General features: G+C 41.1%; 1 protein-coding gene across 1 annotated transcript in view; it reads right to left on the reverse strand.

Annotated features, from left to right (window-relative positions):
* Positions 1-15658, reverse strand: part of CP (ceruloplasmin) — a 41711-nt gene that overhangs the window by 4199 nt on the left and 21854 nt on the right. Inside the window, exons 10-16 of the mRNA XM_003789471.3 lie at positions 10869-11019; positions 9305-9517; positions 7636-7843; positions 6041-6180; positions 4672-4800; positions 1799-1905; positions 728-944 (exon numbers count right to left, since the gene is read on the reverse strand). Of these exons, the coding sequence (XP_003789519.1) occupies positions 728-944; positions 1799-1905; positions 4672-4800; positions 6041-6180; positions 7636-7843; positions 9305-9517; positions 10869-11019 (1165 nt within the window). The remainder of the gene's footprint in view (positions 1-727; positions 945-1798; positions 1906-4671; positions 4801-6040; positions 6181-7635; positions 7844-9304; positions 9518-10868; positions 11020-15658) is intronic.

The raw sequence follows: 15658 nt of genomic DNA on the forward strand, positions 1-15658 counted from the left end.
AAAAAAAAAAAAAAAATTCACCATTAGGGCAGTGCCTGTGGCTCAGTGGGTAGGTTGCCAGCCCCATATACCGAGGGTGGCAAGTTCAAACCCAACTGCAACAAAGAGATAGCTGGGTGGGCACCTGTAGTCCCACTACTCAGGAGGCTGAGGCAAGAGAATCACCTAAGCCCAGGAGTTGGAGGTTGCTGTGAGCTGTGATGCCATAGCACTCTACCTAGGGTGATAAAGTGAGACTCTGTCTCTATCAAAAAAAAAAAAAATAGCCAGGCATTGTGGTGGGCACCTGTAGTTCCAGCTACTTGAGAGGTTGAGGCAAGAGAATCGCTGAAGCCCAAGAATTTGAGGTTGCTGTGAGCTGTGACACCATAGCACTCTACTGAGGGCAACATAATAAAACTCTGTCTCAAAAAAAAAGAATTTTTTTGATGTAATAGATTTATTTCACTACAAACGGAAATTAATACCAATAAAATCACATGCTGCTTTCCTAGTCACTTTGCATTAAAAGCCTTAATCCTAATTGTGGGTTTACTGAAAAGGGAATGAGATTATGAAAGCGGGAGAGAAATTAGTAAATGATTTTGAACATAGTTCCTCATTAGTTCTGAACAAAATTCTGCCTCACGTACAAAGTGGTTTATTTTAAACTGAAAGGAATTAATTTTGTATGGAAGAAGAAAAGGGTTAAAAAAGGAGAGAAATGGTTTAGAATCACGTATCCTACCGTGCATTTTATTGCTTTCTATGAATTCATCACTGTCTTTGTTTACTTTCTCAGGGTGATCGGAGTATGTCTTGATGTTGTCATCTAAGTACCAAGACTCATTCTCATCGAAAACAAGAAACAAAAGGGAAAATTCCATTTTCTTGTACGGATTGAACACTGTGAAGTAAGGTTTCCGACAGACAATCAGCGGGCCAATTAAGCCACTGTAGAGGTCCTGGAAACAAGCAGAGTCCCCAGTCAGCTGCCAGAGGTCAGGATTCCAGAGCCCTGGACCTTTTCACCCGGGGCCTCAGGAATGTTGGAGGCCCTGATTTAAGTAGTAGACTTTGCTCAGGACGCCGCTGCCAGTTCAGTAACTTTTCCTTTGCAGTAGTTAACCTGGAAGAGTGGTGGGTGGTAGGTAGAGCGTGTGGTAGCAGAGGGGCACAGAGCCAGGAATTGGCTCGGCAGTTTAAAAGAGCCCCAAATGAACAATGTAGGTTTGTTTCCTACACACACTCGTCACCTCCTGAGATGAGCCACACCATCCCAGTCTCTAAAAATCCAGAGATGACTGAAATGCTGTCATCAATAGCACCCGATCTACTCATTTATTTGAGCCGGAATTCTGAAATACCCAGTATCGAGCACTTGCTTGACCCTGGCTCAATTTACTCACCTACCTATCACTCCATCCAGTTCTTCTCTCCCTCCCCATAGTTGATTCAGGTCTTGGAAATTTGCTCAACTCCTACCATGGTCCCCCAGTCTCTTCCCCCTCCAAGCTCTCCTTCACTCCACCAGGGTCCTCGGCTGAGAGGCAAATACGCCGCCATTCTTCATTCTTCACCTCCACATGTGACACTTAAGACAAAGTCTAAAGTTCCCTAACATCCTGAAGAGCCTTTGCCCTGCATCATACTAGGGAATTTTAGATTTTGTCTCTCCGTCACAGGTAGCGGCATATCTACTAAAGTAGACTACAGAAGAGTTTATTTTCCCGGGATTTGAAGGAAAATGCTAACCTCATCTTTTACCTATGTGTCTATATTGGGAATTGTCCCAAAACATACATGCTTTAAACTTTACCTTAACTTGATCCACTGTTGAATAGTAAGCCCACGGAATGCAAGCAGAATCCTCTGTTCCAGCTCCCGATCTTTCTGGGATTTCCCATATGTAAGTGCGCGTTTCACCTAAATCAGTCACAGATTAGTGTCTGGTTCTATTCTATGTGGTTTAGTGTCTAACAGATTAGTGTCTATTCTGTTCTATGTGGTGTATCCACATACACACTAAGCCTGGATAACCCGTGACCCAGGAACTCGTCATTGGTTTTAGAAAAAAATAATGGTACTTGAAATTCTTTTCAGGAATTTAGTTTTAAGGAAATGCTAAGAGATACTTTTATGTGGTTGGGGGGGCAATTATAAATTAGCCTAACTGACATGCCTGCCATACCACAAAGCCAGGACGCGGCAATTGCAGTATCACAATTATGAAGAAACTTTGCAACTAATCTTTTCTTAACACCAACTATGTTTTCCTAATATAGTTTTCTCTCTTCAAATACCAGGTGATGTTCCTCCCTTGGCTAGCACCTCCCCATAATCTTTGTCTGTCTCCGACTGCCCTAATCCCCTCAGTCTCCCCTTTCCTCACCAGCGCCCTCAGCGAGCTTGTGATCCTGGTGAAGAGCCATCACGCCTCTTCATCTCAGGTCACCGATTTATTCTGTTTACCTCCTCTGGGCTGTCTGTCACACCATGGACTGTTCTGTCATGTACAGGACATAACCACCCCCCGGGTCTTGGCACTTTGAAGACAGCCAGTTGGTCCACCCTTCTACCTGGCCATGGCCCTCCCCCTCACCCCACGTGCTCCAGGCTTTTCTCCAGTCTGATCTCCATTTCCAGTCACCTCAGAGCTTCCCGTACAATTGTTCAGAATAGACCGTGACATCTGACCTCACCCAGGCCCCAAGCCTGACCACACTCACTGTCCACTCTGCAGACCTCACCACACTCCTGCTGTCAGACTGTAACTGGCCAGAACCCCACAGACTTCACTAGGGATTCAGGCAAGACATTTGGGATGGTCTTTAAGAATGTGGTGGACAATAAACATTCTCATATAAATATCTTTGTTGTAATGTGGTCTTACAAGGGTACACGTGAATCTTTCTAAAAGTAGAATATAAATGTTTTAACACAATAACTAAGAAAATGACATGAAGGCTATGTTGACCAGTTTGATGAAAGTATTTTAAATTGTATATGAAAACACCAAACTGTACCCCATGATTGCAATAATGTAAACAGTTATCATTTAATAAAAAAAAAAAAAGAATGTGGTGGACGAGCCCTCAGTCTGAGCTGTTCCTGTGTCCTCACCTTTCCCACGTGTGGAGTTCCTGCCTGGACACATTCCTGTCTTGCCACCTCTACTTTTACTTATTTTCACAAGCTGCCAAGTGACATTTTTTTCTCTTTTCCACACCCCTTCCCGACTCTCTCTTCTGCCAGTGATTGATGTCCCAAGCCCTGGAGTCACCTTGGACTCCCCTCGTCCCTAACGCCCCCTAACGCCCAATCTTCTGCTGGTCCTTTTAGCACCACCTTGGAACCCGAATATGACGATGTCTCTCTACTTCAGCTGTTTCCACTCTGTTCCGAATCCTGATTACGCTTTTCACCCAGACCATCAGATTGTAACAATCCCCACTGATCCCTGATTCTGCCCTTGCTTCCTACTTAGCCACACATCAGCCGGAACAGTCCCGTAGAAAGTGTTCATCAGAGCATCACTCTTCACCTCAGCCCCTCACGTGGGTTTTTGGATCAAAACCTCAAGTTGTGACTGTGGCCGCCAGGGTCTTCCCTACTCCCTCCCGCCTCCTGCCCTTCTGGATCTGGGCTCCTAACATTCTGTCCTCTGTGCGCCGAGCTCCACCCTCCGGCTTCCTGGCTGCTCCTCATACACGTGCTCGCTCCCTTCCCAGGGCCTGGAATCTCTTCCCACACACTAACCTGAGCTTCGGCACCTGTCACCGCCTCAAAGAAGCCCTCGCAATGCCCCCACCTAAAATAGACCCTTGCTACTCCTTGCCCATCTTTTTCATAGTATTTTTTACTACCTGACATTATTTATGTATGTGTTTATCTCTCTTAGAAGGCAATAAAGGCCACGAGGGCAGGGATTTTTTTTTTTATTTCTGCTCCCCTAAATTGACGAGCAACTCATTTTTTCTACATTGCTCTCTACAGAGCAACTTATTTTTTCTCACTTGATATATGGGGGAACTACTAAGTTATTGAGAAATGGTCTTTTCCTAGAAGCCAACTTTACAACTCATAGAAGAAAAAATATAGTACATAAGGGGACGAACACACACACCTAGGTATGTAATCTGTTTAAGCTTTTCCTCTGTGTGAATTAAGAAAAAAAAAACATTTCATGAGCTCTTAGTACACGCCAGACACGGGACTACAAACGGGGAATTTAAATTCCAAATGTTAGTCTGGGGCTCTTATGGTCCAGTGTGCTGGAGACAGGTGTGGAAACCCTAGGTGTGCACACTGTGGGAGGTGCCATCTCTGTGACACACCTTAGAGTACTTGTAGATGTCCAGTACCTTTCAGCATTTTTCCTTAAAGCTCTCTTGTGGATTTTTTTCTTTTCTTTTTTTTTTTTTTTTGTACAAGATACACAGACACCTCTCTGCATTCCTTCTTAAAAATCATCTCCTTCTGGGCAGTGCCTGTGGCTCAAAGGAGTAAGGCACCAGCCCCATACGCCGGAGGTGGTGGGTTCAAACCTAGCCCCAGCCAAAAATTACACACAAAAAAAATCTCCCTCTTCACTTCCTCAAGCCCCACTCATTTGGAAGGAATACCTCTATGACAATAATCATTTATGCAAAGGCTATAGAGTCTATTAAAATTCACCCCCACCACGAGTACCTGGTAATGTTGGAGTCACTGTCGAGCTCTCTGTTTTCACCCCATGGGCATGGATTGAGTAGGGCCTCGTGGCCATGTTTTTAAAGATAATTTTGACTTTGTCTCCAACATCTGCATGAAGTTGTGGACCTGGGAACAGTGAAAAGGAAGAGTGGCTTATATGCCTATCAAGTTGAAAGTTCTAACTTTGTAGTAAAAAGCAAAGATCAGGTATTTTACTTTCCCCCCTGTGGCTTCATGCTATAATACTTTTGGATTTATACTGGGTCCCAGGGGATTTGGGATTAAAACCCTAACGATGGAGACCAGGGGGTATCTCTGTCCTGAAAGTCCTGTGCAGGCTGTTGGCCTAATCACACTGAGTTGGATGTCTGGTCGGGGGTCCTTCTGCAGCCCTTGCTCTCATTTCTCAGCATTGGGGCTTGCAGAGCTTCCTGAGTAGGAATTTAGGGCAGTGCCGTGTCTGAAAGGCGAGGATACCCTTCCATTGCTACCCACTCGCTGACCTTACCATTTCTGCCTTATGTAGAGTTTCTGTGCTGCAGCAACAATGCCATTTCCCCTTGTTGTCTTAGTCTAGGGCCGAGGATAAGAAGTCCCAGGGGGACTCTGACAAGTGGAAACAGTGAGGTCAGAGGGGCAGGTCCCTGCATTTGATAATTTGCAAAAAATATGCTCGAGACCAGTGCTGCTCAAGTTCTTAGACATTCTGTCTGAAAGCGATTCCTCAAACCCTGAAAGCGGCTAGTCCCCTGCCTTGGCACGGCTCCACTTTTCCTTTTCTTCCAGTAATTAATTTCCCCTTATATATTTCTTCTTGTGATGAATCCTTTACATCTTCATTTTAATTTTTAATTTTACATCTTCATTTCATTTTATTTTATTTTTGCAGTTTTGGCTGGGTCCGGGTTTGAACCTGCCATCTCCGATATACGGGGCTGTTGCCCTACTCCTTTGAATGACAGGTGCCACCCCATTTATGTCTTAATTTTAAAAAGTAAATATACTCTTTGTGGGGGGTAGGTAGGATAATGGGTAGAATTTGGTTAAGAATTTCATTACAAAGTAGTTTCTTGGAACTTTTACTAAAATTACAGGCATTGATGTGGCAAACATCAATGTATACAACTTCATCATATGTGGGATAATTCATTGTTTCAGAGAGAAATAAGTAATATTTTACTATACCATATTTTTAGTAGACACAGCCTTCTTATTTTTATTGAATGGCCGATTTTTTGTTTTTATTTGAATGATACATGACTTTGATATATGAGAAAATGAAACCCGTAGACAGAGATTGACTGTTACTGCTCAGGGCGTCACCTCACTCACCCTCACCTGCTGGGCTAGAGTTGTTTTAACATACCTAGAATTCCCAAATGTTCCTCCTCAGCTTTTCTCTCCACAGGAACTCTGAACGTGCTATCGGTATATTGCCGGTACACAACTTTCTTATACTTTGAGCCTATAAAAAACTCTTCTTTATCTAAAAATGCATTCGAAACACTTAAAAAAAACAAAAAATGAAAATTAGTATTTGCCTTAATAAAAAGAGAAGTAAGTTTTAAATTTTGAATACAAATGCACTCTTCATTGAAGTCGTCATAGTAGTTTTTAACCATCATTCTCCCATCCCAGTCAGAAAGAACAAGACTTTAAGGACAGGTGTGGCAGAAAGCACACCTGGCCCCTCAACGGGACCACCTGAGTCCTGGCCCTGACTCTGCCAGTAGCTAAAATGACCTCCAGCTGGTCACTACATGTTGGAACCTCTATTTCTTGACCCCTAACATGAGCTATTTGATCAGATCATCTGTAAGGTGTTTTTTTGTAATAGCTCTAACCTTTTATGAGTCCAATATTTCTAGTCCATGAGAACTAAAATGGCCCCTCTTTTTCAATCCCTTTTTTTTCCTGAAGTTTTCATTGAATTGTTCCTATAACCTTCTAACTATTTTAACCCAATCTCAAAATAAACTTTTACCCCTTTATACCACATGCCATATTCAAGCGCTGCAGTCTGGCTAACCAGTTAACCTCTGTCTAGCTCAGTGAAGTTCTACCGGTATGGCCTGAGAGGATCTTAGATGTGCCAAGAATAAAGGTCATTAATCAAATTATTTTCAAAAGAACCTCAAAGCACAGTAAGTAGATCCCTTTCTTTTTTTAATGCTCTGTTTTGATCAACACAATTTAAATGTGGCTGCAGAAGCTTAGCCATAGGTTCAAGAGTGCCATGAGATAAAAACAGTTGAGAAGCACTGGTCTGGCTCCTGGGAGCCAGGTGTGCTGTGCAACCTGCCCGAACCCCTGCCCATCCCAGCCCCTCAGATCACATCCACACAGGGTGAGTGCGGGATGTGAGCCAGGTGATGGAGGGGAAGGTGGGGGGAGCATCAGAGGGCTCCCTGGACATGGCGGGGCTGCTGGTGTGCCGTCCTTCTCCTGCAGCTCAGTAACCATCCTGTACTTTTCTGATATGGAATTTTTTACTTTTCCGTAATGCACCTGTTATTGTGGTTTTGAACCATATTTTCCTGTAAGTTCTTGGAGGGTAAAGACCACATCTTCTTGCCCTAACGCATTTAAAATACTCTGTACATACAAGTTTTAAGAATGTGGAATGACTGATAGTTAGACTAATAATGAAATCTCTGGAGGAAAAATAAGCCGAAAACAGTTGGTGAGGACGATAGTATTTCAGCTTGGAGTTGGGGCATTCATTTTAAGTTTGAAAAAAACTGGCAAGATGAGGGCACAAGAGTGAAAAGACCGTCCGAGAGGAATAAAGTCAAGAGGACGGACTCAGAGAACCAGACGGGGTAAATGGAAGTTTCCAGCGAGGAAAGAGAAGCGGCAGTGAAGGAGATGGGTTCTACCATTTCGCATAATTCTTTTCTGAATTATGGGGAACCTACAGTTTCAGCTGAACATATTGAGTGCTAGAGTCTGGGGAATTACTTTTGCTCTTGTAAATGATGCAGCTCCTTTTCCCACTCCCTGCGAGGGGAATAATCCCACTCCACTTCCACTGCTGCCACGTAGTAGGTCCTCTCTCCTCGGTACTGGGAGGAATCCTCAGACAGCCGCCCGCACTGCTGCACCGTGTATTTTTGCTTCATGCCACCTGCATAGTGGTCAGTTGTAAGGCACTCGACATCAAAAGTCCCTGGTGTGGTAAATAAGAAAAAAATGTCGTCACTTGTGCCAGCTGTAGTGGCTCACACCTGTAATCCTAGCACTCTGGGAGGCTGAGATGGGTGGTTTGCTTGAGCTCAGGAGTTCGAGACCAGCTTGAGCAAGAGTGAGACCCCGTCTTTACTAAAACTAGAAATATTAGCCAGGCATAATGGCAGGTGCCTGTAGTCCCAGCTATTCATGAGGCTAAGGCAGGAAGATTGCTTGAGCCCAGGAGTTTGAAGTTGCAATGAGCTATGAAGCCAGGGTACTCTGGGCGACAAAGTGAAACTCTGTCTTAAAAAAAAGAAGAAAGAAAGAAAGAGAGAGAGAGAGAGAGAGAAAGAGAAGAAAGAAAATATGTCACTTCTTTGTTCAGAGCCCACTGTGGCTCCCACCTCATTCAGAGTCAATACCAAAGTTTTTATCATGGTCTCAGTTAGATGTTCTGGCTTCCCACACCTGTGATCACATCACCTACCTACCACTCACTCTGCTCCCACCCCATAGGCCTTTTTGCTATTCTTAGACCAGGTCAAGTGTATACCTGCCTCAGGACCTTTGCACTTGCTATTTACTCTTTCTGGAACACTTCTCCCCAAAATATCCACATGGCTTATGCCCTCACTTGGTTCAGGTCTCTCCTTGTCACCTCCTCAGATAACCTTGACACCTTCTCCACTAGTCACCATCCCCTTCCCCTGCCCCATTTTTTTTTCACATAATCACATTACATATTTGTATTAATATACATTTTTGTCATCTGTCTCCCTTCGTTCCAATCTCAGCACCAGGAGACACTTTATCTCTTTTGTTATTGTTGTATTTACATTTGTTTAAAAAAGGAAAAGGTAGCAATGGATGTTTCTTAAGTTTTAGTGGCATATATGAACCAAATAAAGCCTGCAACAAGTGAGTATATTTTTCCATTTTGATTAAAATGCTTTCTTTTTTGTTTTAGTTTGTCCCACTCATTCAGAGCTAGGGCTGTAGGTGTCTCTGAATTTGCATGGCTACAGTTCGTGTATAGATTCTTCAATTGCAAGCAACAAACAAGTCAACACGACATCTAGGCTACAGAGACGTGATGGAAAGTTAGCTGCAGAGTCTTTACGGGAGCCATTCCTCTTCCAGTCTGATTTTCCAACTGTCTTTAAAGGGACCGTCGTTTACAAGGGAATTGAATTGCCTTAAGGATTCCATAAGGAAACAAGACATTACATCCTGCTACATTTTCTTGCTCCCCATTTTCCCAGTAAATAGGGAACAGACTTGCGTAATACATATTTCAGCTGAGAGTGGCCCAGACTTGCTCTTCTGAGGGAGGGAAGGGTACTTAGGAGGCTTGGGAAAGGCATGAGTTTATCACCCAACACATTCTGCCACAGAATTTTAAATGAAAACCACACAAATCAGTCTAATAGAGCCTTGTCTTGGCTTTAAAGAAATATACCTTTCGAGTCAGGCTGCATGAGGAGTGTGAGGCTTGTTTGAGGGAAGAGGTTTGCTGTGTCTCTCCTTTCCCCCCTGGACAGGTATGTGTTTCCTGAAAAGTATATTCCGTGTACATCAGCCTCATTTCCAGCGCTGAATAAATACCACACGACTGAGTCTCCTTGGCACATGTTAAGACCGGGCTGATTCCCATACATGAATCCATTCATGGCTGTAAAAGTGGGGGAAATCACATTTTGAAAGCAATTAGGTTCTGCTCCATGACAACCTCCCAGACTTTCAGAGCAAAGTTTTCTTTAAAAAGTTTTTTAAAGACCTGTTCAGGCCTGCCTGCCCTCATGTATCAGGAGTGTGTGTCTACAACTCCTTGCTGCCCCCAGCACTTATAGGACAGCCCCTCGCTGGAAAGAACGGCTGGATGCATAGATCTGGACATTCTGCACCAGTGTCCCTGGCACCCCGGGAGTCTCACTGTTCCTGTTCTTCCCAGCTGGGACAGTGAGATTCTAGCTGTTATTCCCAGTTCTTCCAATGGTCTTGATTGGGAGCACCCGAATCTATGAATAATAACAGCTTTTCCTGGGCACCACGTATGGGAATGTGTTGCTATTCTAGATGACAAGTCTTCTGATTCATCTTAAATAATGGAAGAGTATCTGCAGGAAGTCTTTTCTCATTGTTATTTCCAATGGATCATATTTGTGACACCTCCAAAATGCAAAAATGCAGAATCAGAAGAATTATTTTAAAGACTGTGGGTAGTGTGACTCAGTCTAGCTTTAAAACAAAAAGCATCCGTTTGTAATACAAATTTACATTTTTTATTCTACTGGTTATAATAATTTTTACTGTTGTCCTTTGCTCTTTTGAACAATGGGCTCGCTGCCTCTAAATCCTAAGTACCTTTTAGCATTATACTGGGAGCTAAAAAATAAATCTCCTGCTAGGATTCAATGGAATAGAAATCTCTGGGGGGGTTGTTCGGGGCACTGGTAGAGTGTCAGAAACTCTCTGGTGGTTCCAATGTGCAGGCAAGACTGACTATCCTTGAGAGCAGAGATCATCATATCTTCCTACACAATGAATAACCAAATGAGCCTGTTATTATTGAGCCACAGATGAGAAACATATTTAATCTGATAGTTCTCACACTTGAGTATACGTCAGAATCACCTGGAGGGTTTGTTAAACAGCTGGACGGGACTCCAAAGTTTCTGATTCAGCAGGTAAGGGTTGGGGCCCAAGAATTTGCACTTCTAACAAGTCTCTAGGCACTGCTGGGACAAGCTTCTGACCTAAGGACCACACTTCAGGGACCATTCATCTAATTGACATATCTAGTCCATCTAATTACCCTGAAGTAAGTGAAATGATGAGGAATTGACTAACACAACAAATAACCAATGATATATAGTATTACTCTCAGAGCACTGTTGCATTAAATCACTTACTGAAAACGAATCAATGAGTAAAGCTATTTGCGCTTTGGTTCAATTAAAAGCACTCCAAATGCGGTGCTGACATAGCTTGGCAGCACGAGCGGCGGGTGACGAGGTACTCACAGTGCATCTTGTTGGACTCCTGAAAGTCTCCGTCTTCCTTGTCCACCTGATCAGGGGCGGTTGTGAACATTCTGACATTATCATCCAGAAGTAAACTCTCGTTCTCATCAAATACTGTGGGAAACAAATAGAACTCCTTGTCTACACCTTTCTGTGAACAAAACCAAAAAGAATGAGGTGAAGACAGAATGAGTAAAGCAGAAACTTCCACGTTGGACACCTGAAAGAAGGACTCAAGGCAAGTTACTGTGATTTGTAAACTGAAGCTCATGAAATAGTCCAATTGCCCAAAGGGTTATCTGTTTAGTAACAGATGGTAATCTGAGCCTCTCTCTGCATATAAAAGTTCTATCCCTTTTCCCCCCTACCTTCTTGTCCACACCAATTGAACCCAACAAAACAATTGTTAAAATAAGGGAGACTAGGGTGGCGCCTGTGGCTCAAAGGAGTAGAGCACCAGCCCCATATGCCTGAGGTGGTGGATTCAAACCCAGCCCTGGCCAAAAACTGCAAAAAAAAAAAAAAAAGGGGGGGGGGAAGAATATGGATCTGTGCTGGAAATCAGGAAAGATGCCATCCACGTGCATGAAAACTAGAAGGATTCCTGTAAGGCAGAGCAGGGTAGAAGCAGATTGAGGAAGAAATTATCCTGAGTGAAGAAATAACCTGCCAGTCACTTGGAACAGAGAGTCACACGATCTCTAGCCACCTAGACAAACATTCCCCTATCCTACTCCTACCCCCAGGAAAAAAATAGTAAGCAGAAATGCTATGGGGTCTGCTGAATGATTCAGGCATCCAGAAAAGTCTTGAGTCTAAGGGATCAATGTAAATGAGCCTGAAGCTAAGTTACTCTCTCAAAGGAGAGAACACTTTGGAGATTATTGCATGTCTTTCCCTTAAGATCACTCTTTCAGATGAAAAACATGATAATTATATTGAAAAAAGTCCAGCTAACGGAGTGGTGCCTGTGGCTCAGTGGGTAGGCACCGGGCCCATATACCAAGGGTAGCGGGTTCAAATCAGCCCTGGCCAAATTGCAACAAAAAAATAGCTGAGTATTGTGGCAGGCACCTGTAGTCCAGCTACTTGGGAGGCTGAGGCAAGAGAATTGCCTGAGCCCAGGAGTTGGAGGTTGCTGTGAGCTGTGATGGCACAGCACTCTACCGAGGATAATAAAATGAGACTCTGTCAATACCAAAAAAAAAAGTCCAGCTAAGGCAGAGACTTGACATTTAGATCCTGCATAAAACTGAATCACTGATGAAGGTGATATAAAGAAAGCTTCCATAAATCAGAGGAAAAGGTTCAAAGGTTAAAAATATACACAAAGTAATAATTTTAGAAAGAGGGAAGTTATGAAAGGGAAAGTCATAATCAGAAGACATAGTAGAGGAAATGGTCACCACCGCAAAGGGATATACCACAGCACGCAGATTCAAAAGCTTCACTGAAAAAAACCCAACAAACAAAATAGAAACGTATACCTAAAAATAGGCTGGTAAAAATTTTTGAATTTCTGAGGTAGAATTTCTACAACAATCTATTCTTAAAAGGTCATCATGAAAGGAAAAATTCAGATTGACACTGCAGTTAATCTAGTACAATAAATGTCAGAAGGGGAAGTAGCATTTACCTTTTTGAGGAGGAAAGATTGTGATACAAAAATTCAACACCAGGTGAAGAAGAACAAGAGACACTTTCAGATGTAAAAGATTCCAACAGAGAAAACGTCAGTGAAAACCTGTAAGTTATGTTTTCTGATCATAATACAACAAAACTAAAAATTACTAGTGAAGGACAAAACTTAAAAAAATAAGAGTACAATATTTGATCCAAATAACTCTTAGATCAAAGAGGAAATGAAAATGAATCATTAAAAGAATTTAGTAAGTAATATCCATGAAAGCACCAGTTGGAATGCATGGGATAAAACTAAAAATATGAATTAAGAATCTGAAAAGCTTTTTATTGTAAGAAAAAACAAATAAAAATAAATTTCATAAAAGTTTTGGAAAATTAAATGAAGAGGAAAGGAATTATTAATAATTATTAGCAAAACCAGCAATTATTACATTAAACACAGATTAAAAAAAGCTAAGCCTAAAAATGTATTATTTGAAACCAATGAAATATACAAAACTCTGGCCAGTCTAATAAAACAATTGATAGAAACAAGAAATATCATGTTAGAACTGAGAAAGCTATGGTGCCTTGGCAAAGAGGAATATATTAACATTATTTAGAAATAATATAGAACCTAAATGAACCACAAATGAATGAATGAATCAGAAATTATTTGAACTAAGAAATGACATAGTTAGATGCCCAGTTACAAAATAGATATTAAACCATTAGCAACATTTTTATAATGATAATAAGCAATTAGAAAATACCATGAAAGGCATTTTATTTAAAAAACAGGACTGCAAGAAAAAATATGTAGAATTAATATTAAAAAACTATAAAAATGTATTGAATAATAAAAAAGCTTGAATGAAAGGGTTACTAAGTAAAAGTCTAAATATAGTTAAGAGATTGAGCTCTCTCCAGTAAAAGCGGTCCATTTAATACAATCCCAATAGTAAAAAATACTATTGGCAGTTTTTAGCTAGATAAAATTATTTTAAAATTGATCTGGAAGAATTGTGAGTGTAGCTAAGAATAATTCAAAGGAGAATAATAACTCTTGGAAGAATAACGCTTTGCATTAATGGGAGGACATGTTCTGCCATGTATTAGACATGTATTACAAAAGTACAACAATGTCGTACTGGGACTGGGACAGACAGACCTTATGGTAAACTAGTAAGCCTAGAAAAATAATCCAAATATATATATATATACACACACATATAATATTTATGATATGATGGGGATGACACTGCAAATCATTGGGGAAAGGATAGATTGATTAATCTGTAATACTCAGATAATCTGAAAGCTGTTTAGAAAAAGTAAATTTAGGGCTCTACTTCTCACCAAACTCAGAATTAGTTACTGGTAGCACTTGTAAGAGACTGACTAAAATATAGATTAACATTCACGTACCCTGAGAATAAGAAATAACTTTTTAAGTATGATACGTAATGGATTGATAATTTGGCTGTGTAAAATTGAGAACAGCTATAACATCACAGGCAAGCAAACAAAAAGAAAAAGAAAAAACACCTGACCATAAACAGTGACGGGAAATCTAGAGGCAAACAGACAAAAATAAATAAATAAATAAATAAATAAATAAAAATACACATACTTTTTATGTGGCTGCATATAGAGAGCATTATATATTATATGGGGTGGGCATAAAGTTTTTGTGAAATTTTAAGTAGTTTAACAGAGTAAAATTGGCACATGGACTTTATGGGCATCCTATATATTAAGTGACTTAATATACAGACAATTTATGGATTAATACATATACAATTGAAAATGAATAGCTGACATCATTAGGCAAGTATGAATGGTCAATAGACCTCATGATTAGTTAAACTACATATTTAACTGAGAATGAGGTGTCATATTTCATCCATGAATTTTGCAAAAATTAAAATCTAAACTCAGGAGTTGGCATAGTGGCTCATGCATGTAATCCCAGTGCTTTGGGAGGCCAAGGTGGGACAACTACTTGAGGCCAGGAGTTCAAGATAGCCTGGTCAACAAAGAGAGACCCTGTGTCTATTAAAAAAAAATTAAAAATTAGCTGAGTGTGGTGGCATGCACCGGTAGTCACAGCTACTTGGGAAGCAAAGGCAGTAGGATTGCTTGAGTAGGAGTTGGAGGCTGCAGTGAGGCATGATGATGCCTCTGCACTCCAATCTGGGTGACAGAGCAAGACCCTGTCTCTAAAATTATTTTTTTAATTTAAAATTAAAATAAAAACTCAACCCCGTATTGGTAAAGGAACCGAGAACATCCTCTCTCATTGACTGTGTGGTACTGATTTTCAAACTTTTCAACTGCAACCAGACAAAAAGTGATTTTTTCACCCTGTGACCCTATATACACACACACGCTCACCAGAAAGGAATTTCATGAAACTCAGTTTATTCTAACTGTGTGGGATATAATCTGATATTGCCTCTTTTTTCCTACTTGATATTTAAAAAAATTCTAATCACTAGGTACAACCAACTAAAGGGATCATGATCTGCAACTTGGAAAATACTACTTTATGGAGAATAATTTAACAAGCACATAAAACACTTAAAGTTATCTAGAAACTCCAGTCCCAGGATTTGATCCAGTGGAATAAACATAATGGACATGTCTGAAGGTTTAGTTAAAAGAAAAAACAGCATATCTAATACAGCAGTGTTCAACCCCTGATTAATTTATGACTTTGGGAACCAGTCACCAGTGGCTGATAACATCCTAGTTGAGAAACAACTATAAATTATGTACTATATCAAAGTACTCAATGCCACATTTGAAGTAGTCTTCAAGAAAATAATCTAATCTGAATCTGACCAAACCTCTAGATCTAGCCGCAGATTTGTAGGAAATAAAGGGGGAAAGAAAGAAACATGGTAAATGACCCCACAGGGTTGTAATAAGTAAAATACAGACCTAGGAAACTTCCATAGGACCAATAACTCTTACAACAGAAACACTACAAGAAAATAGTCTTAAGAAACACATCAATTGGCTTGGCGCCTATAGCTCAACCGGCTAAGGCGCCAGCCACGTAAACCTAAGGTGGCAGGTTCGAATCCCCAGCCCAGACCCACCAAACAACAATGACGGCTGCAACCAAAAAATAGCCGGGCTTTGTGGCGGGCGCCTGTGGT

Source organism: Otolemur garnettii, unplaced genomic scaffold, assembly GCF_000181295.1.
Source record: "Otolemur garnettii isolate 467f Iridium unplaced genomic scaffold, OtoGar3 scaffold00032, whole genome shotgun sequence".
In the NCBI taxonomy this organism is placed as follows: Eukaryota; Metazoa; Chordata; class Mammalia; order Primates; family Galagidae; genus Otolemur; species Otolemur garnettii.